Below are 26,593 nucleotides of genomic sequence, written 5' to 3'. Positions count from 1 at the left end.
AAATGTGAAATTAATTATGTGATGCTGCTCAAGATTTTGGCAATAATCTGGAGGTTTATTATCTTTTTAATGAAAACATTTTGCCTGCACACGGGTCTGGGAGATGGGTTGTGGCATGTATCGTCTGCTGTAGGTGGTCTTGTTTTCTTGTCTGTGGTCGCCCATTTCAAACACAAAGCACAGATTGGCATCAGAAGTAGTGCCTTGTTACTGTAAAGAGGTGCAGCCCTTCTTCAAACCTGATCTAAACATGGGCTTAAAATTGGAGCCACTTGGGCTTTACAGCTACTTAAAATATCTGTGAAATGAGGTTTGCCATCCTTCATCTCAAAGGTAGGTAGACTGTGGTCCTTGGTGTTTCAAGTCTCCTATTTTGCCTCCCCACCTCCCACCAACACTGCTTTAAGAAGTAAGAGTTTAATTTTCAAGCGAACAATTCTGTAGGTAGCAAAAATTTCAGGCCCTTCATTCAGCTGTCTGTGCAGTGAGATGGAGGATCCCATTTTCAGTGTGTTTTTAAAGCAGCAGCATCTTGCTTTGCTGCGACAAGAGTTTTCCTGCCCTCAGAGCCAGACACACACCTTAGAAGGTCCTCGTGGGTTCTACAGCCTCGTCTTTCCAATTGGGAGTAAATACAAAGGGCTTTGAAAGATTGTGTCACGTGACCAGCTCCCCTTCTCAGTTCACCCATGCATGCCAGGCATTGACTTTTAAGTCCCTGGGAGCTCCCCTTGCTTCATCATTCCTGAGAATTAGTACACATGGCTGACTTTTCGCTTGTAACTGAAGCTTCTCATTTCTTTGAAGAAAGCTTTTTCTGTTTTATCATCTATTTTCTACAAAAACAGGGAAAATACACAGGTCTTTCAAGACGTTCGCGGCACTTGGCAAAACTAATTTAAGTCTGTTTTATTACATTGGTTTGGAAAAGCGGTCACAATGATAAGTTTGGAAGAAGATTTTAGAAAGAAAGAATAAAATTAATCCCATTCATTATTTTTGATTATGGCAAAATCTGTAACTAAAGAGCTTAAAAAATCTTCTATTTCTTTGATGTATATGAAAGGGTCAAACCTGACTTTATTTTTAAAGTCATTATTTGCACTGAGCATAGTTTTGGTTTAGAGCACTGTTAAAAATTTGACTTCAGTTTTCTAAGCCTTTTTATAGATTGACATCTAACAGTAGTGATATATCCAGCACAGCTCAAGACCAAACTAAGATGCCGGGCCAGGGATTTACAAACTGTAAGTCTGAAAAGTTCTTTGTGCTTTTGTGTTTTCCATACAGTGGTTTACTATGCACCACACTGGGTTAGTAGTTGTAGGAGTTTTGACGGAGACCGAGGATCCTCAGGCATCCCTGCACAAAATACATGGATACCTTCTGTTTCTTTTTATCTTTCCCCTTCTTGGGTCAGAAACTCAGTGCCTGGAGGGCGACGTGATCAGGGGTCATTGCCATTGACGGCAGAACTCACAGTAGATGTAGCAGAGGAGAAAGGGGCCCGTCACTACCCATTTCCAAGTAGGTTCGCAGCGAACTTAAAAACCAACATTCTCTCTCACCATGTTATTATTGTTGTGTTGCTGCTACTTAGCCATAACACAGGTAATGCCATATGGTCTGTAAGCAGCAGTCCTTAATTCAGCAGAGTAAGTGTGTATTGACTGTCTTCTCTGCATCTAGTGAATTAGAGGGTCAAAATCCCAAGGGATCTGGGCTCTTCAGTTTTTGATCCTTTGGTCTTAACAAGTCCTCAGATAAGGAAATACTAGTGGTGCCATGACTGGTTTCAGGGAGAATATAAATATGATGAGTGAGTAACTTATTTGACATGAAAATAAATCTACACTGAAATGAAAAGAAATAATACTCACCAGGAAAAAAAAAGTGACCAAGTATGAACCTCTCTCTTTTAAAGCTCATATTTAGTAAACATTATTTGCCTACCAATAGAAAATAATAGCATTCTGTGATAATTTTCCTTTTTTAATTTAAAAAAAAATTTTAAGATTCTTTTTATTAATGAGAGACGCACACACACACAGAGAGAGAGAGGCAGAGACACAGGCTGAGGGAGAAGCAGGCTCCACAAAGGGAGCCCAATGCGGGACTTGATCCTGGAACCCAAGGGTCACGCCCTAGGCCGAAGGCAGCAGTTCAACCGCTGAGCCACCCAGGTGTCCCTCTGTGATAAGTTTTAGAAAGACAAGTAAACATGCTTTTTTGAACAACGGTCCTTTGACAGTAGGCCTATGGTATTTTTTTCTTTTGAGGTCCCTACACACCAACACACACGTGTGCATTTGTGTGTATTTGTTTTAATATTTATAAGAGTTTATACTCATTTTAAGTGGCAAAAATAATTGATGTGTTCACATCACTGGTTGGAAAGGGGTTAGTGAGACTATACATGAAGAGCAATCTTAACTGCAGCCCCCTACAAGTATGGCCTTATCATTCTTATCATTGTTGCCTGTATTCCCATTATTATGATGATTCCCATATGCATATTTTTATGCCTGTTTGTATAGCTGTGTATCAGATACCATGTTTGAGCCAAGTTTTTATCGCTTACCTTTTTTGCATCACATTCAGTTGAAGTTAATCTTTATTATTTAAAAAACCGGGTGCAGACACTGATGTGTCTACCACTTAGCTTAAGACATCAGACTTGACAAATGTTGCTGGAGACCCTTGTATTTCTGACACAATAGATTTTCCCTCCCTCATCTCCCAGGAGATAACCCTGTCCCAAAATTGGTGATTTTCATTTCCATGAATGTCTTTATACTTTTTATAGATATATCCCTAAGCAATATAAGTGTTTGCTTTTGGAGGCTTCATTCTATAGGAACAGCTTATGATTCTTACATTAGTGGCTTTGCATTTTTTTCCCACTGGTGCAACTCATGTCCTTTGCTTGCAAGAAAAGAACAGTAAATGGGAATATTGCATTCACGTATTATAATGTGACAGTGAACATGCCTGTGATAGATGTGGATTTATAGGATTTTATATAGATATAATTGCGACAGAGTATTTGACCAATTTTTTGTAACTTGGAGTTTCTTCCTTAGACTAATGTCCTTTTTTCAATCTCACCATTTAAACTCTTGCCCAAACTAACTGGATTTAAAGTTACAACCCTCCCCGCTGCCAACACACATGCTCCCTACCTGCCTTACTGTCCCCACTGCTTCCTAACGGGAGTGATTTCAGCGTTTCTTCCATCATTGAGGAGGAGAGGTGTTCTTGTTATCTACTGCTGTATAGCAAGTCATTCTAAAACTTGGTGGCCTCAAACACCAGTTTTGTTTCTTTTGTTTCAATAGGTAGATTGAGTTCAGCTGGGCACTTCTCATTTGTGATCTGCATGTGTTTATAGGCAGATAGCAGCTGGAAAGGCTGCATACTATATGATTCCAACTCTAGGACATTCTGGAAAATGGAAACTATGAAGACAGCAAAAAGATGAGTAGGAGAGTACTAGGGGTGGAAGAAAAGGGGAGAGATGAACAGGAACTCAGCCACAAGTGACTGGCAGTGATGCCAGTGAGTCTGTTGTCCAGAGCACCTGCTGTGGCTTCACGCGTAGCTTGGGCTTTTCAAACCTTGACAGCTTGATTCTAAAGGGGGCTTCCCCAAAGGAGGATTTCTAAGAGTTCTGGGCAGAAGCTGCATAAACTCCACCACTATCAGCATCCCCCAGCAGAGTGGTATATTTATTACAATTGATGAACTTACATTATTCAGTATCCATAGTTTACCTTACAGTTCATTCATGGTGTTGTACATTGTGTGTTTGGACAAATGTGTAGTAACATTTATCTGTCATACTAATAATCAGAGTATTTTCACAGTGCTAAAAATTCTCTGTGCTCTGCCTATTCATCTGTACTCTCCCACTCATCTTTTTGCTGTCTTCGTAGTTTCCCTTTTCCAGAATGTCCTAGAGTTGGAATCATATAGTATGCAGCCTTTCCAGATTGTTTTCTTTTATGTAGAAATATCATTTAAGGTTCCTCTGTGTCTTTCTTGGCTCGATAAATCATTTCTCTTTAGATTCAATTATATTCCTTTGTCTGGATTTACCAGTAGCTTACTTATTCATTCTCCTGCTGAAGAACATCTTACTTTCTTCCGGGTTTGGGCAATTATAAATAAGACTGCTAAAAAAAAAAAAAAATATATATATATATATATATATATAAGACTGCTATAAATATCCTTGTCCAGGTTTTTGTTGAAAATGTAAATTTTTGACTCCTTTGAGTAGATAATCAAGGAGTACAGTTTTTGGATCTTATGTTAAGAGTATGTTTAGTTTTGTAAGAAACCTCCAAACTTGTCTTCCAAAGTGGCTGTATCATTTGCCATTTCTACCAGCAACAATTGAGAGTTTCTATTGCTCCATGTCCTTGCCAGCATTTGGCATTGTCAGTGTTCTGGGTAACTTTTTATTTTGCTGATCCATTTCTTGTCTTCTTCATGGTGTTGACTTCTTCAAGAATTTCCTTCATGTTCTTGCTGGCCATCTGGCCTCTGTCCTTAATAGATGACCCTCAGCTTCTTTTCATCATCAGCCCCAGCTGATTAGTGCAAGTAGCTCATTTGGTATTTTGTTTTGTTTTTTGTTTAATTAAGAGAGGAAATTTGATTAGCAAGTGTCAGCTTTGTGTGCCAGGCTATAGATCAGCCTTGAATCATGACCCACCCCCCACAGATATTAATAACTTTGCATAACAAATCATTTGTTTCAACATCTGTAAATGCATTCAAATACTTCTTGTATTTAGCTTGAATTCTTAAGTATCCCTTGAATAATAATGTATATACTTTTGTCATAAAATTTACCCAAAATTTATGATCGAGCTTGAAATCCCTTGAGGTTTCAAACCAAATCATATAAAACCAGGGAAAAAACTTCCTCCTAAAATGAACATATATGCTCTGATGATCAGCTGGTGAGTTAGGTTGCCTGAAGTGGATTTAAGTCCTACTCTTGCAGGCTTTCTCTTCTCAGGGTTTTCTGTGGAGATGTGGTCTCACAGTGTAGTTTTCTTAAGACAGAAGTTTTATTTATGTGTGCAGGTGTCTGTGCACATACCCTACTTATAAATATAGAATGCTACGAGCCTCAATCATTAAGTTCAGTTTCTGTGAGGTTGCTTCTATGTGACCTGTCAAGTAGCCAGGATTTATTATGCATTATAATGATGCTGTGGAAACAAGGTTATTATTTTTTTAATGGTTGCACCCTTATTTCATTAAACTTGTAGTTTAATGAAAATCTAATGGTTAGTTACATTATTTTCAGAGGTTATCACTGTTATTATTTGGAATATTCTCTGGGAGGTCTTTTTGCATACCCCCAAAAATGTTAAGCCCATATTGTAAATCAGTCTTCCTCCCTCCCTTCCTTGTGTTCTTTATTTCTTCCCTCCTTCCCTTCTTCTCTTTTCCCTCCCTCCCTTCCTTCCTCATTTGTCAGTGGCAGTTTTCTGGTTTGATAAATGACTTCCAATAAGATTGAAGTAAATTAAGTTATTTTTTGCTTTCATAAGCTTTATTTTTATTTGTATTACTTTTCATTCATTTACAAACTTAAAATTGAACCAAATACATATTTTAGTCAAGACCATATCACATTTTGTTTATTTCAATATATGTTATAATTGCGCTTTTTAATTATGAAAAAAATGGCCATATTAAAGCTAAGGTAGAAAACAAAGCAAAAGAAACTGGTCATTATTCTTCAATTCTAATTATGTAAGTTTTCTTAACTTATCCATCCGTTTCATCCCTTTCCGTCCACTCTGTTGACTCTAAGGCTTAGAGACTGTCAGGTATTAAGTAGCACCTGTTATGTTTGTCATGTATGGTCTAGCTTTGCCACTTTAGGAGCTCTTCCTAAAGTGTAACTTTGTGCTGTCAGCTCATTACATCCTAGGGATCATGGGTAAATGATTGCCTGAACAAATGCTGAGGATAGGACCCATGTCTCACTGTTATGCCTGGGTGCCTAGCATTGTGTCTGACATATTGAGAGAGGTTTAAAAATATTTATTGATTGAATAAATGCTTGACTAAGAAGGTGTTGATAATGAGGGTGGTATATGTAGGGTAGTGATATAATATACTGGATGCTATTAACTTAGATACAGAAGTCATTTGAAGAGGCAATAACTTCAGGGATCAGAATGTGAAGAAAATGATGGACTTTAGGGAGCACTATAACATGCCTACAAATTCATACCCAGGATGTTTCATAAGAAATGTTTCCCATACCTCAGTAAAGGAACCAACCATTAAAAAGGTTCTATTTATTTTGTCTTCATTCCAACCCCTAAATATATATAGAATCCTAGGAGCAGAATAAATACAAAACACCTGGGGTATTTGATATAACTTATTTTTTTGTATATTTTTTTATTGGAGTTCGATTTGCCAACATATAGTATAAAACCCAGTGCTCATCCCGTCAAGTGCCCCACTCTGTGCCTGTCACCCAGTCACCCCATCCCCCTGCCCACCTCCCCTTCTACCACCCTCTGTTCATTTCCTAGAGTTAGGAGTCTCTCATGTGATATAGCTTATTTATTGTTTATGTTGATAATAGAAAGGGTTTTATTGAATGTTTAATATGTGAAATGATCACGTCAGAATCATGAGGGAATTATATGAAAGAGTGGCTTTAAGACAGAGCAGACTAACACTGAGATCCCTCTGCACACCTATTAGAATGGCTGAAATCCGAAATACTGACAGCATGCTAATGAGTGTGTGGAGCAGAATGAACTCTAATTCATTGTTGATGGCAATGCAAAATGGAACAGTCACTTTGGAACATAGTTTTGAGGTTTCTTACAAAACTAAACTATAAGATCCGGCATTTGCAGTCCTTGGTATTTACCCAGAGGAATTGAAAACTTCTGTTTTTAACAAAAATCTGCACAAGAATACTTAGAGCAGGGTTATATCTAGCTGCCAAGACTTGGAAGAAACCAAGATGTCCTTCAGTAGCTGAATGGATAAATAAACTGTGGTCCTTCCAGACAAAGGGATATTATTGAGTCTAACAAGAAATGAGCTATGGAGCCGTGAAGAGACTTGGAAGAACCTTAAATGCATGTTAGTAAGTAAAGGAAGCCAATCTGGAAAGACTTTATACTACATGATTCCAACATAGAATCCAGAATAGACAGGACATTCTGGAAAGGCCAAAGCTATGGAGACAGTAAAAAGATCAGTAGTTGCTAGGGGTGTGGGAGGGGTAGAGAAATGAATAGGCAGCGTTCAGAGGATTTTTAGGACAGTGAAAATACTCTGTGTGATATTATTGTGGTGGATAGATGTCATTATACATTTGTCCAAGCCCCTAGAATGCACCAAGAGTGAAACTGTAAGGTGCACTATGGACTTTGGGTGATCCTGGTGTGCTGGTGTAGGTACTTCACTTGTAACAAGTGCAGCACCCTGGTGGGAGTGTTGAGAGTGGAGAGGCTTGCATGGCAGGGAGGGCAGCGGGTAGATGGGAAATTTATTTGTAAACCTGGAACAACTCTAAAAAAAAACAAAAGAGCCAATAAGTAGCAAAAAATGCTAACCAGGACAGTATCTAAGTTGGAGGCTTCTCCAGGAAGCCCAGGAGGAAGGCTCATCACAGGGTGGCCAGAAGGTCTTCTGAAACATGAGACTGAGGCAGCAGACTGGAGTAAGAAATCTGCTGCCTGGCTCCTTCTAGGAAAGCCCTTTCTCCAGACTTGCTCTGAACTTGGAGCACAAATAAAAGAGCTGCCTGAAGGCACTCAGAGTTCATCAGGATGGCCTGCCTAGCTAAGGGCTGCCCTTTAGTGGCTCAGGAATGTCATCTTATACTAGGGGCAAGCCCCAGCTGATGAGAGACCCTTGAGACAACCTGTTGTCTCTTTTCTATTTTCTTTCTTTTCCTTCTATGGCCAAGTCTCAACCTTGTTTGGCTCAACACAGTTCAAACATTAGACCATCCTTCTGGTTATCTAATAAGTCGGGGAGGGATTTGTGATTATGTGAAAATACAAAGAAAGATTGGGCTACAGCTTTCATACAGTTAAGGTACTTTAGACATTGAAGGTCTGTAAATCATTACATGATTCTGGTAGTAGTAGTCAAAATAGACACGTATCACAGGCAGAGCCCAAATGTGAGCATATTTGACAGGTCTGCAACTTAATTGCTTTTTAATGTCAGTCAAACAGATTCCACTTTGGTTTCTTGGCTAGGCTTCTATAGGCGTATTAAAATCCTATGAAGTTGAAAATATGAAACTTGTAAAATGTGTAAACAGCATAGCCCCTTTTCCCACCTTGCTATATAGTTAAGAAATTAAGAATCAAATTTCCATTTGGTGTCTTTCAAAAATAAGTGATGAGAATCTATTCTCTTTTAAGATTTTGTAATAGTCTAGTTATAGATTTTTTTACAAACAGCTTAATTTACATACCAAATCAAAGGAGAAGATCCTGTAGTGTGTCATGCTTAGAGATATACATTTAGTCAGATAGCCTTAACTAGGCATATGTTTGCTATGGCAGCCATAACAAAATGCCACAGACTGCAGGGTTTAAGTAATAGAAATTTATTTTCTCACACTTAGAACCAGAAGTCCCAGATCAGGGTATCTACAGGTTTGGTTTTCTTCTGAAGCTTCTGCTCTTTACTTGTGGTTGGCCATCTTCTTGCTGTGTCTTCACATGCCTCCCCTCAGTCTGTGTGTTGCCTGCGTTTTAATCACCCCTACAGGTTCCAGTCATACAGAGCTAGGGCTCACCCATATGACCTCATTTTACCTTAATTACCTCTCTAATGGCCTGTTTCCAAGTACAGTCACAATCTGAGGTGTATAGGGTTAGGTCTTCAACATAAGCATATTGGATGGACACAATTTAGCCTATAACACTAGGGGTTGCACTAAAGGTTCTTTTTTCAACTTGCACGGAAGACTCAATTTCTGGTTGTAGCAGAGTGATGACCTCTCCTGTGGGCACTGGGCCCAGCACTGTCCGTTCAGAGCTGGATAGAGGGTGAGGGGCCTCTTGGCCTCATGCCCCCTCACATTTGAAGTGAGATTGTTGAATTCCTGTCTTCAGTATTGCAAAGTACCTGACTCCTGTCAGGTACTGTATTTTAATGTATTTCATCCACTGCTATTTTCTGAATATATATATATTTTTTACCTTTGTTATTTGTTTTTTAAAGTAAGCTCTGTGCCCAATGTAGGGCTCAAACTCATGACCCTGAGATCAAGAGTCATGTGCTTCACTGAGCCAGCCAGGGACCTCCCTGTGATCTTTCTTTTTTGGGAGAGAGGAAAAAAGGGGGAGGGGGAGAAAGGAAGGGTAGGAGGGAGAGAGACTCTCAAGCAGACTCCCCACTGAGTGCAGAGTTGATCCAGGGCTCGATCTCATGACCTTGAGAACCTAACCTGAGCTGAAATCAGGAGTTGGACACTTAACCAGCTGAGCCACCCAGGTATCCCCCACCGTGATCTTTATACAGGACAGTAATACCTATACTACATACAAATTATTTTCATGTCTCCATGTAGCATTGAGTTAGTAAGAGATTAAATCGAAAATATCTTAAAGCTTAGATTTCAAGCTTAAGAAATCTTTGTTTTTCAGTTTATCTAAATATCAAATACTGTCATCACTTGCACATTCATTTTATATGCAGTGTGCATCATTAGGCATTTACTAGTGTAGACTTTTTTTATAGGTACAATTTTATTTGTATCCAAATAATCAAAATAATGTATTTGGGTTTTAGTTTAAAAAAGCCATATTCCATAACTTCATATTAATCTATTTTTGACACATGTAAGCACACATTTTAGAATGTCAGTGTGCAATTAGATATTCTTAGCACATGTCATTTGTGAAAAGCACTTTAAATCTAAGTACATTCAATTGAGCATAATTAAAATATCAAGATACACATTCTTCATATACATTTTGCCACTTAATTTTTTAAGTAGCTATAAGTATCTACCATGTGAATTCAAATTAAAAGGAGGTGATTAAATACAGTTATATTTAATGCTTTTAGTTTGAAATCTAGCAGGAATTGCGCTACGTTAAAAAAAAAATACACCACTATGTTTTCTGTGGACAGCAGATTGATGACAGGATTGATTTTTTTTTTTTTTCAAATGCAAGACTGTTAATAGTTTCTGAATATGCTCAAGACTGTTGCCTAGAATGGCTTGTGAGGGTGCAGATCATATGAAAGCATGTTTTTTCATCTTGTGAGTTCTTTTGATTTGACTCTCCAGGTCCCAAGAAAGAATGTTTGAGAATATTAGCTAAGTTAGGAAAGAAACTTTAGAGAAAGGCTTGTTCAATTCCTGATGGGTGAAAGAAGGTGGATCCTGGGGAATTTTGAACATGAGCTCCTGAACCAATGTTTTAGGTAATGTGTTTCAGCTCTGGCTCTTTTCTGTAGCTTGATAATAAGCAGATAGCCTGGGCAAGTCATTTTTAAGGCATATAACTTTAAAACCTACTTGTTCACAATTATTGGACCTAAACTACGTTAGGATCACTTTATGTGAAGGTCACTGTCCTTGGAGTACTTGGAGAAATGGGGCAGTGCAGTAGGGTCCTAAAGTATGTTGCCTCTCTAAATATTTGATTGCTCGAAGTTTTTTTAAAGAGTATATGCATCACTTCCCACAATAAAATTACCTATGCCGCATCAGAAGTGTTAACAACGAACATCATCATTACATAACATTTGACAAGAGGAATTTAGGTGACAAAATTGTGAGCGGGAAGAAGAAATCAAGCTTATAGTAGCATCAGGTCAGTGAGCAGAAACAGTGATGGAAGCCATGTTTCAGGTTCTTTGCAGACTCTCCAACCCATATCAGAGAGGAGGTATTAGAGGGAAAAAAACCTGTAATTTTACTTTGAGCCATGAGGAGTGTGTCATATGAAAAATTAGAGCATTTGGAAATGATGATGCTTTGTGTCGATAGAGCCCTGTTCATTTGAGAGGCTTCGTGCTTGGGCTTCATGCTGACATAGTTGTAGCTTCCACAGTCCCATGTCCCTTCCTTGTTCCTCTCAGCCCTCCTGGATGCAAAGGTGAATTATGAAGATCATGAATCATAGACAGGAATCACAACCACTAAAACTGTCCCGGAGACACGAGCTTTGATTTACATCGGTAGCGAAAGGGGCATCCGACACATGCTTGGGACAGTCTTAAAGGTCTAAAACAAGTTGATCTTGGATGGGAAGGGCATTTGTGTTGCTTTCCTCATAGCAGTCTTGCTACCTGGTCAGAAGAATGCGCACTGTGCCTCTTTTTCAGCAGTGGGGAACTTTTGTGCTACGCCCAACCTAGCCTCTGTCTCCGTTCCTTTTGTGACCCATGGTGCTCATTTCCATAATGATTTGCTAGTGTTGGGGCCAGTCCACACCTGAATGTAAGTGCAGAAACCAGTCCCATCGACAGAGTATGGTGAATGCTGTGCTAGTTATCTAGCCATTGCCATTTAACCAGCACCCATAACAGGACAGGATTAACCATTTTTCGGTAACAAGTATTTTAGAATTAGAAGGACTCTCCAGCTCCTACATTTTATTTAGAACCTGCTCTCCTCCTACCACACATGCACAGGAAGGTGCCATCTGCAAGGGTAACCCTAGTGTTTAGAGTTACGTTTGGGGACAGGCCTCAATGGTCTTCAGCCGTCCTCTCTCATAGTCTCTCATAGTCTCCTGCATGCCACGTGCAAGCAACTGGTCGGTCCTGCTGTGCTGCCAGGATATGCAGTGATAAGTAGTGTGTGTGTCTGGCTTCCAGCAGGTCTGCTTTGAATACAGGCTGCACCTCACTAGCTTTGTGATCCCTGGCAGGTTACATAAGTTCCTTCATTCACCCTTTCAGTTTTATTTTGCTCACTTATAGAACTGGCATAATATTACCCTCCTTATATTATGAGGATGGTCCAAAAGGGAGAATTCTTACAAAGCTCTTAGCATAATGCTGGTACCTAGTAAGCACCCAATAAATGCTAGTGGATGATAATGTTGATCTCATCATAATTATCATTCTTATTAAAATTTCACTGTACAGATGTGGTGCTGGGTCTCTGCCCTGTAAGTGTGGCAGGCCCTTGTCACCGTGCCTTTGCGCCATTCTCTGCCTGGATTAGCTAAATCCTAATTGCACACAGTCACCAGCTGATGTGTTATTTTCTTATATGCCGTACCACCTCCCCACATTATCCCACCCAGCAGAAATCTTGCCCTCCTTTGAATTGCCATGGCAATTTGTCTGGACCTTAGCTCTTCTTGTATATTATAATTACCTTTTTCCATGTGCCTTTTTTTTTTTTCCTGTTCATAAGGCATGTATTTATTGGAACCAGTAGAAAATCCTTTGCTTGCTGGCTGTGTAGCCGTGTGGAAATGCTGTATAAGCTTGCTAGCTCTATCACGACAGGGTACCACAGACTGGGTGACTTAAACAACATGAATTTATTTTCTCACATTTGTGAAGGCTAGAAGTCCAAGCTGTCAGCGGGGTTGGTTTCTCTCAAGGCCTCTCTCCTTGGCTTGATGATGGCTGCCTTCTCACTGTGTCCGCTCCTGGTCCTTCTCTGTGCACATTTGTGTCCATATCTCAGTTGCCTCTTACTGAGGTAGGACAGCAGTTATATCAGAGTGAGGTCCACCCATATGACCTTGTCTTAGCTTAACTACCTTTGTAAAGGCCCTAACTACAGTCTCCCTCTGAGCTACTGAGGGTTTTTACTTCAGTAGAGGAGTGTTGTTGGAACACAATTCAGCCCTTAACAGTTTCTTTTATCTTTTATGCCTCAATTTTCTCTTATGTAAAATCTGGAAAAAATCCCTCTGAGTGGGCCGAAGCTAGGTAACACATGCACAGCAACACCTCAGTAGCCAATGATGGGTGCTTCATGAATATTTATTACTTCACTCCTATTTCAAGCTCCTTGAGAACAGGAATGCTTTCTCACTCACCTTGTGTCCTTAGAGTTCTTAGGACAAACTTTGAGCACGATTGCTTATAAATATGCGGTGAATATTTATGATGTGAATGAGTCTGCCGTGAATACATGTGTTTCTTTTTAGATGGATCCACATGCTTGGTAGCAACTTAAGGTTTCAGTAAGAAGGAGCATGCAAGGAAACCTGTAGACAAGTCACTGTGCACACAGTAAATATAATGTGCACACAGAGCCAGTTCCAGTATAGAAAATCTTCACCTGTTCTACTTGCCACAGACTCCGGAAAGTCACAGGGAAGTATTTGTTGACAAAATTCCACAGGCACACACAGCAGCGTCTTTACACAGCCAGGTCTCTCAAGTGGTGAGGGCCACAAAGACATCATATACAATAGGTGTTCCTGTTGGCGGTCCTCAGATTCAGCTCTCTTTCATCTCACAGAGGAGGGACAGGGGTGAGGCACTGTGAATGGACAATAGGCCGGGAGCCGGGGGAGCAACAGCCGGCGTGCCGCTCAGTGATCAAGTCATGGCGATGCTCAGACACTGTGCATCTGATGATAAGCATCGTCTCTTGGTGCCTTGGAGTCTCTCATTTCCTTCTAGCTTAACTCCAAAGGACCGATTCATCTTCAGAACCTCTGTAATGTGCCACTTTGAGTCTGTAAGCTCTTTCTTTCTGAGCCCAACCAGAGGCAAGGAACACATCACTTCTTCTCAGTATCCCTACACTTTCTTTCCACTGTGTCTGTTCCCTGCAGCAATCTGAAGTGGATTTGACTTTTGCATCGTCCTTAGTGATTAGAATTCACTCTGCTGTGCTAAAAGAATTGGTATCTATTGATTGGCTTGGAGTCAGAGAATTGAGTATTAAGTTCTTATTTTGTATATAACGTGAACTCTTACAAGTATGGGGGATACAGATAAGAGATGGGAGAACAGATAAGACAGCAATTCTGTACCTAACAATTGTACCTTTAACAATGGCACCACTTGGATATGTATAAAAAGTTTGTTGTGAGGTCACATGTAAAACATAAAATTTGCTCTCTGAAAGAAAGTGGAGAACTGGAATTAGAAATCATAGCTATAAGTAAACCTGTCAAGCAGCCTCTCAGAATTCAAAGGGATCGTGGAGGTGACACAGTGAAGTGATTCTCAATTCTCACTGCACATCTTTATCACATAGGAACAGTTTTTGAAAGGGCAGTTGCAGAATTTCTTATTTGTCTGGAATAGGATTTCTAAGTCACTACTTTTCAAAACTCTGCGAGTGACTGTATCATGCAGCCAGGGAGGAGACCCACACATTAGGAGACCTGAAGAGAAACGTGTTTGGAGTCACTACTGTATTTCAAGCACCGTGCTGGCTGCGGTCCATTCGTCATCTCTTTGAGCCTCGTATTAAGTGAGGTGGTTTGATGACTAGGGACTGGGACTCAGTCTGCACAGGGGATGCACAGCTGCCTCCCCACCCACTGTTGGTAGTGTCTGACGAGTATGCTTTGCGTTCCTGTGCTATTCTCCAAGATCAATGTACACAGACTGGTTTCCATCTGCCCCTAATAGAGATGGCTCTTACCCACTTTTGAGCTTTTACAAATCAGCCTCAGACTGATTCCAACTCAGCAAATCTTCCTCAGCAGTTCTGCTCCGATAAAATGATTTTTTAAATACTTAATTTTTATTCATTTCTGCAACTCAAGAGCTTGGGTCAAGAAGCACCAACACAGTCCTCACCATGCCATTGGTGCTGTTGCTAAGCCAGATCCATTTCCTCTCTTCCATCGGCCAACCTTAACTCCTTTCATGTCTTGTGGAACAGTTCAGGTGCAAACCCACCCAGTACTAAAGGACCATAGACAGGCTGCAGGTTGGCCTTCCTGCCTACCTGCCAGTCATGGCAGTGTGGGAGCAAAGCATGGCCACAGAGAAGAGGGAGCCACATGTTTGGGTGGACCAGAAGAACACACTGGCCTCTGGGCATGTCCCCTCACGCTCTCCTTCCCACTTTACAAGGGCCTTTCTTGGGCCTTTTCTTGACTCCAACCTAGGGTTTTTTTTCTACCAGGATTGTTTGGCCCACTTCCTGACAGTCACCTAGGAGAGCCAAAGGTGATGGGTGAAACCAGGAAGTAAGGAGGGGTGGTGAGTGTGGCAGTCAAGACACCAGACAGTCCTGCTGCCTTCTAAACAGTTGCAATGTGTGGAGAGAGGGGAAAACTTGGTCTGTTTTTAAGGACAAGTGGGTCTTAAGATACCAAGTTGGTAAAAATTGTAAAGCAGTTTGATTTATAGAGAATTAATGTGTGAACATATTTCTTTGCCTTTTTTTGGTTAATATTGGCTATGTATATTAGATAAGTTATGTAGAGGTATTTGTTTTTTCTTTATAGAAGTAATATATGATCTATATAGAAGAAATAAAAAATATAGCAGAAAAGAAAATAAACCACTTGTAATCTTACCACCTCAAAAACACTACACTGGTGTATTCTCTACACAATGGTAAGAGATAATGGGGGGAAAGCTGTACATACATTTAAGCATGAGAGTTTTTATTTCCCAGTGTATATATTGAACATTTTCCACAATATTTTTATTAGCAGTATAGTATCTCATTGCATGACATACTAAGATTCATATAATTCTTCCTTTTGTGTTGGATATTTACGTTGTGTCTAATTTTTTCCTCCTGGTGTTATAAATTATACTTCCCAGATCATCCTTGTAGCCAATGTTGATTAGTACTGGCCATTCTGTGAGGGCACATACATTGGTTAGTGGTGTCAGAGGATCTAGCAAGAAGTTTTGGACAGTATTCATCCAAATTAAGCTTGTTGTTACCATGATGGTACCTTCTGAGTTATAAAATAGCACCATGTCTGTGGTCTCATGTGGTAACATCACTCTGTAATAAAGATTTTTAACTATACTCTGCATCAACCTTAGTTTGGATAAAATTTTAGTATATTTGTGACAAGGAATAACAAGTTCAAGTACCGTGAGAAACTATCTAATTGCTTATAATAAAAATATGAGCTTAGCTTCAAAATAACTAGCTTAAAATTTCCCTTATAGTCCGCTTTAAAGATTTCCACTGTTGATCTTGATGGTGGGGTACCCAGCCGCTGCTGGAATGAAATAACACACATTGCTCAAAGTTTGGGCCATATTCGTTTAATGCATATTTTTACTACTTGGACATTTATCTTATATGAAAAGAGCAATCTATACACAGGTAATGCATAAATAAAATTATAAGGATATGTGACTCCATAAAATGGTGTTTGATGATGGACCTGATTTTTTAAGGGAAGAAACAATAGCTTTCATCTAAGTTTATATGTTTTCTGGCAATTCTTGAATCACTGCTAGAAGTCCATCATGGGGGGGGGGAGCCTTTGTCCTCGCTGTCTCCTAGTCTGACAAGCAGGTGCCTCTTTATTTGGATATTTTTTAATTTTCATTTTATTGTTGCTTTTGTGCCCTTGGCTTTGAGTCCTGTGACGGCAGCTGTGCTTCAGAGCATCTTTGTCATTCCCATGCGAGGACTTTGGGGAGGCAGGAGACATCTGTCTCTGCCCTTTTCCCTCTTTCAGCCTCTGAGTGAGGGAAATAGGACATTGGTACTCAAAGCCTCCTTGGCTGTAACTGTATTTTGATTCAAACTTGTCACTGTCTTGACTGAAACTACAGTCTCTTGAAGATAGAATATTCTGAGCTCCGTGGAGGATAATCCCTCCCCTCTTCCTGACCCTTCCCCTCCTTTGGTCCTAAGTCTTTACTTTTTCTCTCTTTTAGGCAGGAGGCTCCCAGGTGATTTTCACAAATCCTTTGGAAATCGTCAAGATCCGTTTGCAAGTGGCTGGAGAGATCACCACTGGTCCCCGAGTCAGTGCCCTGTCTGTTGTAAGGGACCTGGGGTTCTTTGGGATCTACAAGGTAACTTCCCTTTTAGTTATTTGATTCTGGGTTCACTTACTAAATTATGGAATGGAGTAAACTATGTAAATAAACTTCTCATTATCGGAGAAGGACAAACATTATATGTTCTCATTTATTTGGGGAATATAAATAATAGTGAAAGAGAATAGAAGGGAAGGGAGAAGAAATGGGTAGGAAATATCAGAAAGGGAGACAGAACATAAAGACTCCTAACTCTGGGAAACAACCTAGGGGTGGTGGAAGGGGAGGAGGGCGAGGGGTGGGGGTGAATGGGTGACGGGCACTGAGGGGAGCACTTGACGGGATGAGCATTGGGTGTTATTCTGTATGTTGGCAAATTGAACACCAATAAAAAATAAATTTATTATTAAAAAAATAAACTTCTCATTAGCATGAAATTGATTCCTCATGTTCCTCACGGTTAGTAGTACCTAAAGATGTTCTGCTGGGACCCATAGAGTCACCTTCATGGCCATTGTCAGAAAGCCATGCTTGAAATACACTAATCATGGATTAACTGTGATATGAGTGATGCCCAGCCATGTAGTTCTTTGGAGCAACAGTGGCTGGAACTTTATTTGGGTTTGTTATTAGTACAAAAACCTAATTCTCAGTGCTGCCCTCTGTAAAGGACAGATGCAAGGATCAATACCAGGGTACTGTTTTCTGGATAGACTGAGGAAAAGGAAAAGCCTGTACCAGATGGAGAATTTATTTTCTGATCCTGTACATTCTGGCCCTGTCCATATGTATGCTTGTCATAATTATTTTGAATCTTAAACCATTTTTCCTTTTTAAAAATTTTTTTTAAACCATTTTTCATTTAGAAAGCAGTTTTCCAGAATAATTGCAAAACTAACCTTAGAGAAAATTCTGGAAATGTGTTATTTATAGTCTTCTACCAAAAAGTCAAATTGGAATATGAGAATTAGCTTCATATATGCCCAGCCATAAGGCTTTATCAACCATAAGTTGTTTACCATTTTTCAATAAGAAGGTTAAAAAAATTTTTTTCACAGCCAACTTGACTAAGTAAACCTTTAGAGATAAATAAACCTGAAGTTAGATGTTTACTTAAAATAGGTTTCATTTATTTCCCCATAAATATATAAAATCCCATCATATAAAATTGGTATTACTCTTTTCTGTACACACATATCAAATATTTTATTCAGACTCTTCATAAGAGTTTTGAATCAGTGTTTTGATCACCACTTTTTGAATCAGCCATTCACAAGTCTTGGAAAGTACATTGTGTTCATTTTTATCCCACGCTGGCAAGGTGAAGCACTTTTGGACTCCATGTGCAGTATTGTCCCTGGAAACTTTATCCCACAGACACTTAACATTAGTACAGTTGTTTCTTTTTTCCTATTCCCAGTTCATCCTGAAAGGACATCCCTGGTCCCATAATGTAACAACCTATATTGCTTTTGAGAGCAAACTTTAAATGCCTTGTTTTGACATCCAGCACAGCATCTGTGAGATCCTACCCCCAGGAATATTTTTTTAACCTTTTTTTTTTAAGTCAAGTTTTTGCAGGCAATCTTGGTAAACATCTAGTGTTAGTAATAACTGAGGTTGTTTCAGATGAATCTGCCCTTCCCCAGATGCCACTCTGTACTTCTCAAGGTGAAGTGATTGGAAAAGTATCCCGTGATCCGAGACTCTGTTAGAATTGAATATAATGCGACACCTTCTTTTCTGGGGTTCATTCCAGGGGGAAGAACTTCCCTTATATTTAAGCAGATGTGGTGTTTAGGAATAAACACGCCGGTTTTTTAAGTAGCACTACAGATTCGCCATGTGTGATTGTGCCTAGAGCACACTGTTTTAGAGCTGTTTCGGTTCCCAGATTATTATCCAGCTGCACAAGGACTAGCCATATTGTCACGAAGCATAGCATTGATAAATCTGAAGAAAAATCATCTTCTTTTCTAAATTTTTAGGCTCTTTGCAGACTGTAACACAATGAGGCAGCATGTCATTCTGACAAGATGCCAGGCAGTCTTTCAGCGGGCTGTCTGGTGAAAAGCACTTAGGTACTGTGGCAATGACTGCTATCGAAATGTCTCGAAAGATAAAATGGTAAAAACTTGTTTGCTGACACAGAAACGGAGACTGTTAAACTACCTGCAAATGATAGGAGACTGAGAGCCCTTTCCATCTTCACAGCATTTCAAAACCCAAATCCCCTGTAACACCCCTTAGGAGAAGTCAGGCTCCTGCTTTCACAGTTAGAACAGAGGCCAGGCCGCTGAGGGATGGTATCTGTGCTGACATTGAGGCTCAGAAGTTGCTTTTGAAAGTTCCACTTTTATGCTACAATTGCTTTCCTGAAATGAGCAGGACCGCTCAAGTTTGAGCAAGAGACCTCTCCTATATAAAGTTAGTTTAATTACTAGCCTGGTGGTTTAATCTAGTTCAGAGGCATTCCACAGGGCTTGCTGCCGCCTTACAAAAAGCCTTACAAAATGCCGCTTTTGGTGTATTGGTAATTACCAAGTGAGGTCACTAACACTTTGGGCTTCTGGAAACTTGGTTTCCATTCAAGAGACTGACTTGGCAGTCTCCTCCTTTCTGCGGGTCATTGGTGTCATCGGCTGCATTGGCCGAGACTGAGTCTAGACCTCCCTCACTTAGCAGAGTTCACCTCTCCACTGAGTCTGCGCCTCCTGTATTACCGCCCTGACAGTGTGTGTCCCAGCTCCCAGCCTCAGGTGTTGTTTCTTGGGAATATCTCTCCTCCTCTGGGCTGGCTCACCTCACCCACCCCCACCCCTACCCCCACCCCCCCATCAGAGGTCATAGCAATTCAAGATCCATCCCTGTCAGGCATTTCTGTATGGTTTAATGTGATTTTGTTTCAGGATAGCGCTTTTCATTGATAAAAGTTTTCTGTTTCTAGTCTTAGTTGAGTAGAAAAATGCAAATGACCTGGAGTGACCTAATACTTTAGAACTTAGTATGTGTCCCTGCCGGTGGATCTTTAAAGAGAGAACTACCATCCTGGCTGACTGGTAATCTGCCTTGTCCTTCCCTTGGGTCTTTTGTTGGCTGTTGTTAACATGACAATGTGGGACCCAGGAGGGGAGCTTGCTGAGTGGCTCTGCCTGTGTGGTTAGGCCTGCTGTTTAACCTCACCAAAATTGGACTTAACCTGTCTTTCTATTTTTCTCCTGAATTGACTTGCAAAATACCCAACTATTCTGTGACTTCTCAGTAAATGGTAATTAGAATATTTGCTTTAGAAATACATTTACACCTCAAAAAAAAAAGTGGATGTGGTAAACATTTCACATTCCTGAGGTCAGAAATAGTTTAAAGCAGATATAGTGAACTCTGCAAACAAAGCCCCCCTCTTTTGGTAATGTTGAGAGAGACTGAGTCGGTGTGCAGCCCAGGTAGGTGATTGAAGTCAAGGCAGGATAATTGACTGCCACTGAAAGAGCTATTTGATTATAATGTGGCTTTATTTATTTTTTTACACAAAACTTGCAACATGTACTACTTTTCTAAAGAATATATGAGGTTGCATTTCCCTATCCCTACATAAATTTTATTTTACTCTGTAAGCCCCTGAAGCATTAGTAAAATAAACTCTGTTATAGAAAAGAAAGTGGTATATGTCTTTTGAATGGTACCTTTTCCATGGGAGCCAACGGAGAGCTTTGATTACACTGTAGGAAGGGAGGGAAACAACATCATTTCACATTAAATGGCAGCACAGCTGATAGAGGCTAAAAAGATGCTTCCTTAATCAGTGGACCAGTTCACGTCTCGTTTTGAGGACAATAACACAGTCACAGAAATGGTGACAGCCAGGACAGCAAGCATTGTCAAAAATTGCTTTCAGATTGTGTAATCACAAATTAACACATTGGTTCTCCTCTGGAAGGTGGTCACTTAGGGACATGGGCTGTATCTAGTGTGTTCTAACCAAAGGCATTTGTTCCATTGCATTTAACAGTGCTCAGATATATGTTTCATCCACATGCATGCATGTCGTGTACGTGTGTTCATTCATGGAGTGTGTATAAGTGAGCCATTGGAGCTAACTTCTGTCCATAAAACCAGAAAGCAAGTAATAATATATTGGGTACATTCTTTTTTATTCTGCTAGTAGTCTCAAAGAGATGTTTGTGTGTTTTAAAAGTTAAAATACAAGTTTATGTTTCAAAAAATCAAATAATTCACAAAGGTATGTGAAAAAGTAAGATTCTCTCTCTATGGTTTCCTTTTCTCTTCAGAAGATAATCACTCTTTGTTTCTTATATATGCTTAAGAAAAGAAAGCCTTTCTGTTTACATCAATATTTACCTCTCTTCTCCCTTCTTCTTTTTCTCTCTGTATATCACAAATTGTATCAATATCAATGTTGTGTGTCTGTGTGTTTTAACACAAATAGAATATTTCTAAATATATATCTTTTTTTTTTTAAGATTTTATTTATTCATCCATGAGAGACACCAAGAGAGAGGCAGAGACACAGGCAGAGGGAGAAGCAGGCTCCACGCAGGGAGCCTAATGCGGGACCCATCCCGGGTCTCCAGGATTATGCCCTGGGCTGAAGGCAGCACTAAACCGCTGAGCCACCCGGGCTGCCCCACCCCCCCTTTTTTAATTGAACTATAGTTGGCATACAATGTTACATGAGTTTCAAGTGCATGCAATATACTTTAAAGCTTTTTCCTCTTTTAATAGCTGTGTAAAATTTTTTTCTTGAGTTTTTCTAAGCAGTTTCCTGTTGTTGGGTGTTTGTATTGTTTCCAGTTTGGGGATATTATAAGCAATGACAAAGTGAATATCCCTGTAATATATCTTGACCTACTTTTGTAAGTATATACAAATGATAAATTCCTAGCAATGAAGATGTTTAGGTCAAGGGGCATGTGCATTATTTTAGTGTTAATAGATTTTGTCAAGTTGTATCAGTTTATCGATTTGAGCTTGAGAACATATGAGTACATAATAATTACTCAATTTAGCAGCTTTTAAATATTTCTATTTTTATGAGTTCATGGCCCCACCTGAAGAAAACAGTTGTCCTGTCATTACTTGGAGGACAATCGCTTTGTGTGAATTTTCTAACACCAAGGACCATTACATGGTTTTGCAGCCACCATGGTCATAGTTCTCACTCTCTTACTTCTCCCACGTTTTATCTTTGCTCTGGGCCTCTGTGAAAGCCTCCTCATGGGTTTATTCCTTTTGATTCTTGACTCTGCTAAATCTATTGTCCCTAGAGTAGATCTGTTTAAAATGTAAATCAGATTAGTTGATTGTGAATACACTCAACACACTTCTAATGAAAGCTGATTGTTCTGATAGGTTAGGATGTGGCTGTGAAGAGTCACATCCCTGCTCAGGGTTTGGTGGGTAGAAAAAGTCAGCCATCAAGAAAATAAATCTGGTGGGAGGTGGGGGGGATGGGCACAGGGGCAAAGGGGAGTGGGAAGTACACCTTCCAGTTACAGAATGAGTCAGCCCCAGGGATAAAAAGCACAGCTTAGGAAATAGAGGTGGTGGTATTTTAACAGTGTTGTCTGGTGACAGCTGGCAGCTACACTTGTAAGCACAACACATAGAGATTTTGAATCACTGTGTTGTACACCTGAAACTAGTGTAACGTTGTGTCAGCTATACTCAAACAGAGATAACAATAAAAAAAACCCAAGTCTGATACCAGGTACTGCTAAGAACCTTGAAGAAAAGGAGGCAGGTGAGAGTGTGTAGAAGGGCCAAGGCAAGATAGGATTGGGAGGGAGGTGGCATTTTAATAGGGTCAACACGGAAGCCTCTCACATGAGATGATGCTTGAGCAGAAACAAGAGGAAATGAGAAGTAAGCGTACCCTTCAGAAACCATGTCTCCCTGCTGAAAAACCATCCAACAGCTTCCTGCTGCACTTAGGATAGAATCCCTGTGGCCCTATGTATCTCCTCTACCCTCCATTTTGTACCATACTCTGCTAGCTACACTGGCTGCTTTTCTTTCATTCAGATATTCCAAGTTCACCCCCTGTTGCTTTTCTGTCTGCCTAAAGGTTCTTCCCTTCACATCTTAGGTCAGCAGAGGATTGCTCAGAAAAGACAGCCGGGTCACTCCCTGTGCCAGGGTCCTCTTCCAGTTCTGTCCAGAGCACCCGGCAGCATCTGCTGGTTATATATATGGGTGTGTGTGTGAGACCTACCTTATTCACTGCTGCTTGTAACAGTTTCTGCACATAAACAGACATTTGATAAATATTTGTTGAGCAAATGAATGGCAAGCAAAAGCCAGGTGTCTCCAAGTTATAAATAAGGATATTAGAGCACAGAAAGTCAGTGAATTGGCAAGTAATGACCAAAGATTATGATATTGAATGTAAAGAAAGCAGCTAATTATTCAAGAACTTGCTTTGTCATTTCTGGAGGCATCCATTCCTTCATCCAGCAAGCTCTGCCCTGGGCCTTGGGGATATAAACATAAATTTTTAAAAATGCATGGTTTTATAAGAAGTTTACCATCTCATTGGGGCAGTCAGGTCAAAAGATGTTTGGAATACAGCGTGGCTGGGAAGGGCTGTCAGGGACATAGACAGGGCTCTAGGGGAGGTAGGGTTGACTTGGTGGCAAGGTCAAGAAGGATTTCTGAAGGGGGGGATGTAGCCTTAAAGAATGAGTCATTATTTACCAGTAGAAGGCAAAGACAAATGGCATGATGAGGTTTGTGTTTGAAGAAGGGTAATTCAGTTTCAGTGTGGACAGTGCTGCATAGGAGGTCCAGACTGAAGGCTGGGTGCTTGGCTTGTTAGGTGGATCTTGGTGGTGGATTGCAGGGAAAAGGGGTGGAATTAACCTAATGTGGGGTTTGATGTTGGAGAGAGAGGGGATATATGTGGATTAGGGTTTTGTTTTGTTTTTTTAATCAGTTTAAAATCTATGTTTGGTTTAAACATGTATTTTGTATCACTTTTTTATCTACAGGGAGAGGGGATACATATATATATTTTAAAGATTTTATTTATTCATTCATCAGAGACACAGAGAGGGAAACACATAGGCAGAGGGAGAAGCAGGTTCCCTGTGGGGAGCCTGATGCGGGACTGGGTCCCAGGACCCCGGGACCATGACCTGAGCCAAAGGCAGACACTCAACCACTGAGCCACCTAGATGCCCCAGAGGGGATATATTTGAAAGATGTTTGATAGTCTCACAAAGTCTTAGAAAGTGTGGCAGGGTGAAAAGTAAAGAAGATTAAAAGATGGCTCCCAGGTTTTTGGCTTGAGCAACATGGATAGATGGCAATATCATACATTTTAGAAATTTTTAACATATAAGAAGCTGCAGAAACTTTACAAGACCATCTACCTGGTGTTACCTTTCTAATTGAGAAGAGAATTTAACTTGATAACTTAGTAGGTAGGGATGGGGTGAAGGCTGACACTGTCTCCTGACTCCTCTGTGTGGCGTTTGCCCTAATCTCAGTTTGCCTTACTAAGCATAGGACCAGAGACTTATCAGAGGGCTGGGGACCAGGAATGCTCTTTTAAGGGTCATCTGCACGCATGAAGCTAGGAGAGGGAGTAAGATCTCCAAGTTGATGGGGCACCAATGATGGAACTCAGAGATCACCTGCATTTAGGTGGCAGAAGGAAGAATGAGTAGAAAAACTAGAAGCAGCTGTCAGGTGGAGAAGTAAAATGAACAGTTGTTAAAAGGAGTTAGTGGAGGGATAAAGTACAGGCAGGGGAGGAAGAGGTGAATAGTATCAAGTGCAGCAGAAACCAACTAGGATAAAAGCCCAATAAAAAGTCTTTGATGTAAAAGATGGGGGTCAGTGGTTATCTTTAAGAAATCAATTTAAGAAGAATGGCAGAAGTAGAAACATAATGAGAAAATACTAGCAGCTACAGACCATTCAACGTAAAGGTTTTACTGTGAAAGGAAAAAAGAAGGGAAAGAGTATAGCAACTGGAAGAAAAAGTAGAGTTGAAGAATATTAGGGGAGAGAGGAAGTTGAGAAAGTTATTGTTTTGTGTTCTCAATTCTGTTGTGAGAACCATACCTATCTCTAGACATAAGAAAAAGAATCACTGGAGATAGAAAGGTTTGAAGCATCTGAAGATAGCAAGATTGAATGTGGTGCTAGAATTTTCAGTAGAGGCAGAGTCCAGCCTTAGAAGATTGTGTGTGTGTGTGTGTGTGTGTGAATGTGTGTGTGAATGTGTGTGTATGTCTGTATGTATGTCTGGGCATGCGCACACACATATACATGTATGTGCACAGTGCATAGAAGCTTACTGGAGCTCGTGTTTTTTGAGTGCTTACTCAATAATGCCAGACCCTATGCTTAAAGCTCTATATTATGTGATGTCATTTAATCCTAACTACAGCCAAAGAGGCAGATAGTAGGTTTTATTTTGTTTTGTTTTTTAGCTCCAAGTTACAGCTGAGGAAAAGGAGTCTTGTTGGATTTAGGTAATTTGTCTAAGGTCACAGACCTCGTAAGTAAGTAGGAGGCTGGGTTTCTAACTCAATACAATCTCTCTTTGAAACCTGACCTATCACATAAAGATATATTGAGCCATATAGTAGAGAGAACATGCCTGGATAGTTAGGGGAAGTTTGAAAACAAGGTTATATACTGAGCATAGACAGCAGCAGTTGGCAGGTTTAGTGTCATTGTCAACAGTGAGAATGGAGGTGGAAAGAACTGAGATGGCACTGAGCATAGTAGCATGGATAGCATAGGCCAGGGCAGTTAGATTACTGTTCTTCCTAATTGTTTTTAGTACCCAGCGCTATTTCAATATGGTAGATACTCTAGGAGAATGACTCCAGGTTACTCTGTTTTGTTTTTTAGAATAACAACATGTTTAGATCTCTATATCGGCTCTTTAAATTATAGAAATTAAAATTCTTTTATCCATTTTGAAGCAAGAGGGCCCTTTTATTTTTTTTAACTCTCATATTAACCAGAATAGCAATGCACATCACATATTCTGTGCATAAAGTCAGGTAACCTGTCAGTGACACCATATTGCTGTTCAAATGCTATGTTTGTGTGCATTGAAAAATAACTCTGTGCCTTCCTGATAGCTTTGTCAAAAATATCTTTGATGAAGATGAAAATTTTAGATCTCTTATCTCTAAAAGGCAAAATTTTAGAAATTCAGAAGAGAGGACGGTGGTTGAGTGTCTGCCTTCAGCTCAGGACATGATCCTCGGTCTGGGGAGCAAGGGCTCAAGCTCCCTGCATGGAGCCTGTTCCTCCCTCTGCCTATGTCTCTGCCTCTCTCTGTGTCTCATGCATAAATAAATAAAATTTAAAAAAAAATTCAGAAGAGTATATCAAACACCTCAAGGGGCCAGGTTTTGTATCTAATGTAGTGTGAACTTGAGAATAATACTGGAAGTCATAGGATATTGTTCGTATTATGCTTAAAGGTTGCATTAAAGGAAGACAGACTGGAAAAAAAAAAAAAGACTTTTTAAATCTTCCTATCCCTGTGTTTTAGAAGCATCATCTTTACAAAGAGGATAGTTAGAGTACCAACTAGTTCATAGGATTGTTGTTAGAAGGGGTGCCTGGGTGGCTAGAGGTTGAATGTCTGCCTTTGGCTCAGGTTGTGATC

General features: G+C 40.1%; 1 protein-coding gene across 2 annotated transcripts in view; it reads left to right on the top strand.

The window, feature by feature from the left end:
- SLC25A13 (solute carrier family 25 member 13) overlaps positions 1–26,593 on the top strand; it is a 185,364-nt gene that overhangs the window by 133,313 nt on the left and 25,458 nt on the right. For both annotated transcript variants that reach the window (XM_041727316.1, XM_041727314.1), the window contains exon 14: positions 16,831–16,971. In XM_041727316.1, coding sequence (XP_041583250.1) covers positions 16,831–16,971 — 141 coding nt within the window. The remainder of the gene's footprint in view (positions 1–16,830; positions 16,972–26,593) is intronic.

Source organism: Vulpes lagopus, chromosome 13 (genome assembly GCF_018345385.1).
Source record: "Vulpes lagopus strain Blue_001 chromosome 13, ASM1834538v1, whole genome shotgun sequence".
In the NCBI taxonomy this organism is placed as follows: Eukaryota; Metazoa; Chordata; class Mammalia; order Carnivora; family Canidae; genus Vulpes; species Vulpes lagopus.
The sequence above is the reverse complement of the archived record's forward strand: the minus strand, read 5'-3'. Positions and strand labels throughout refer to the sequence as shown.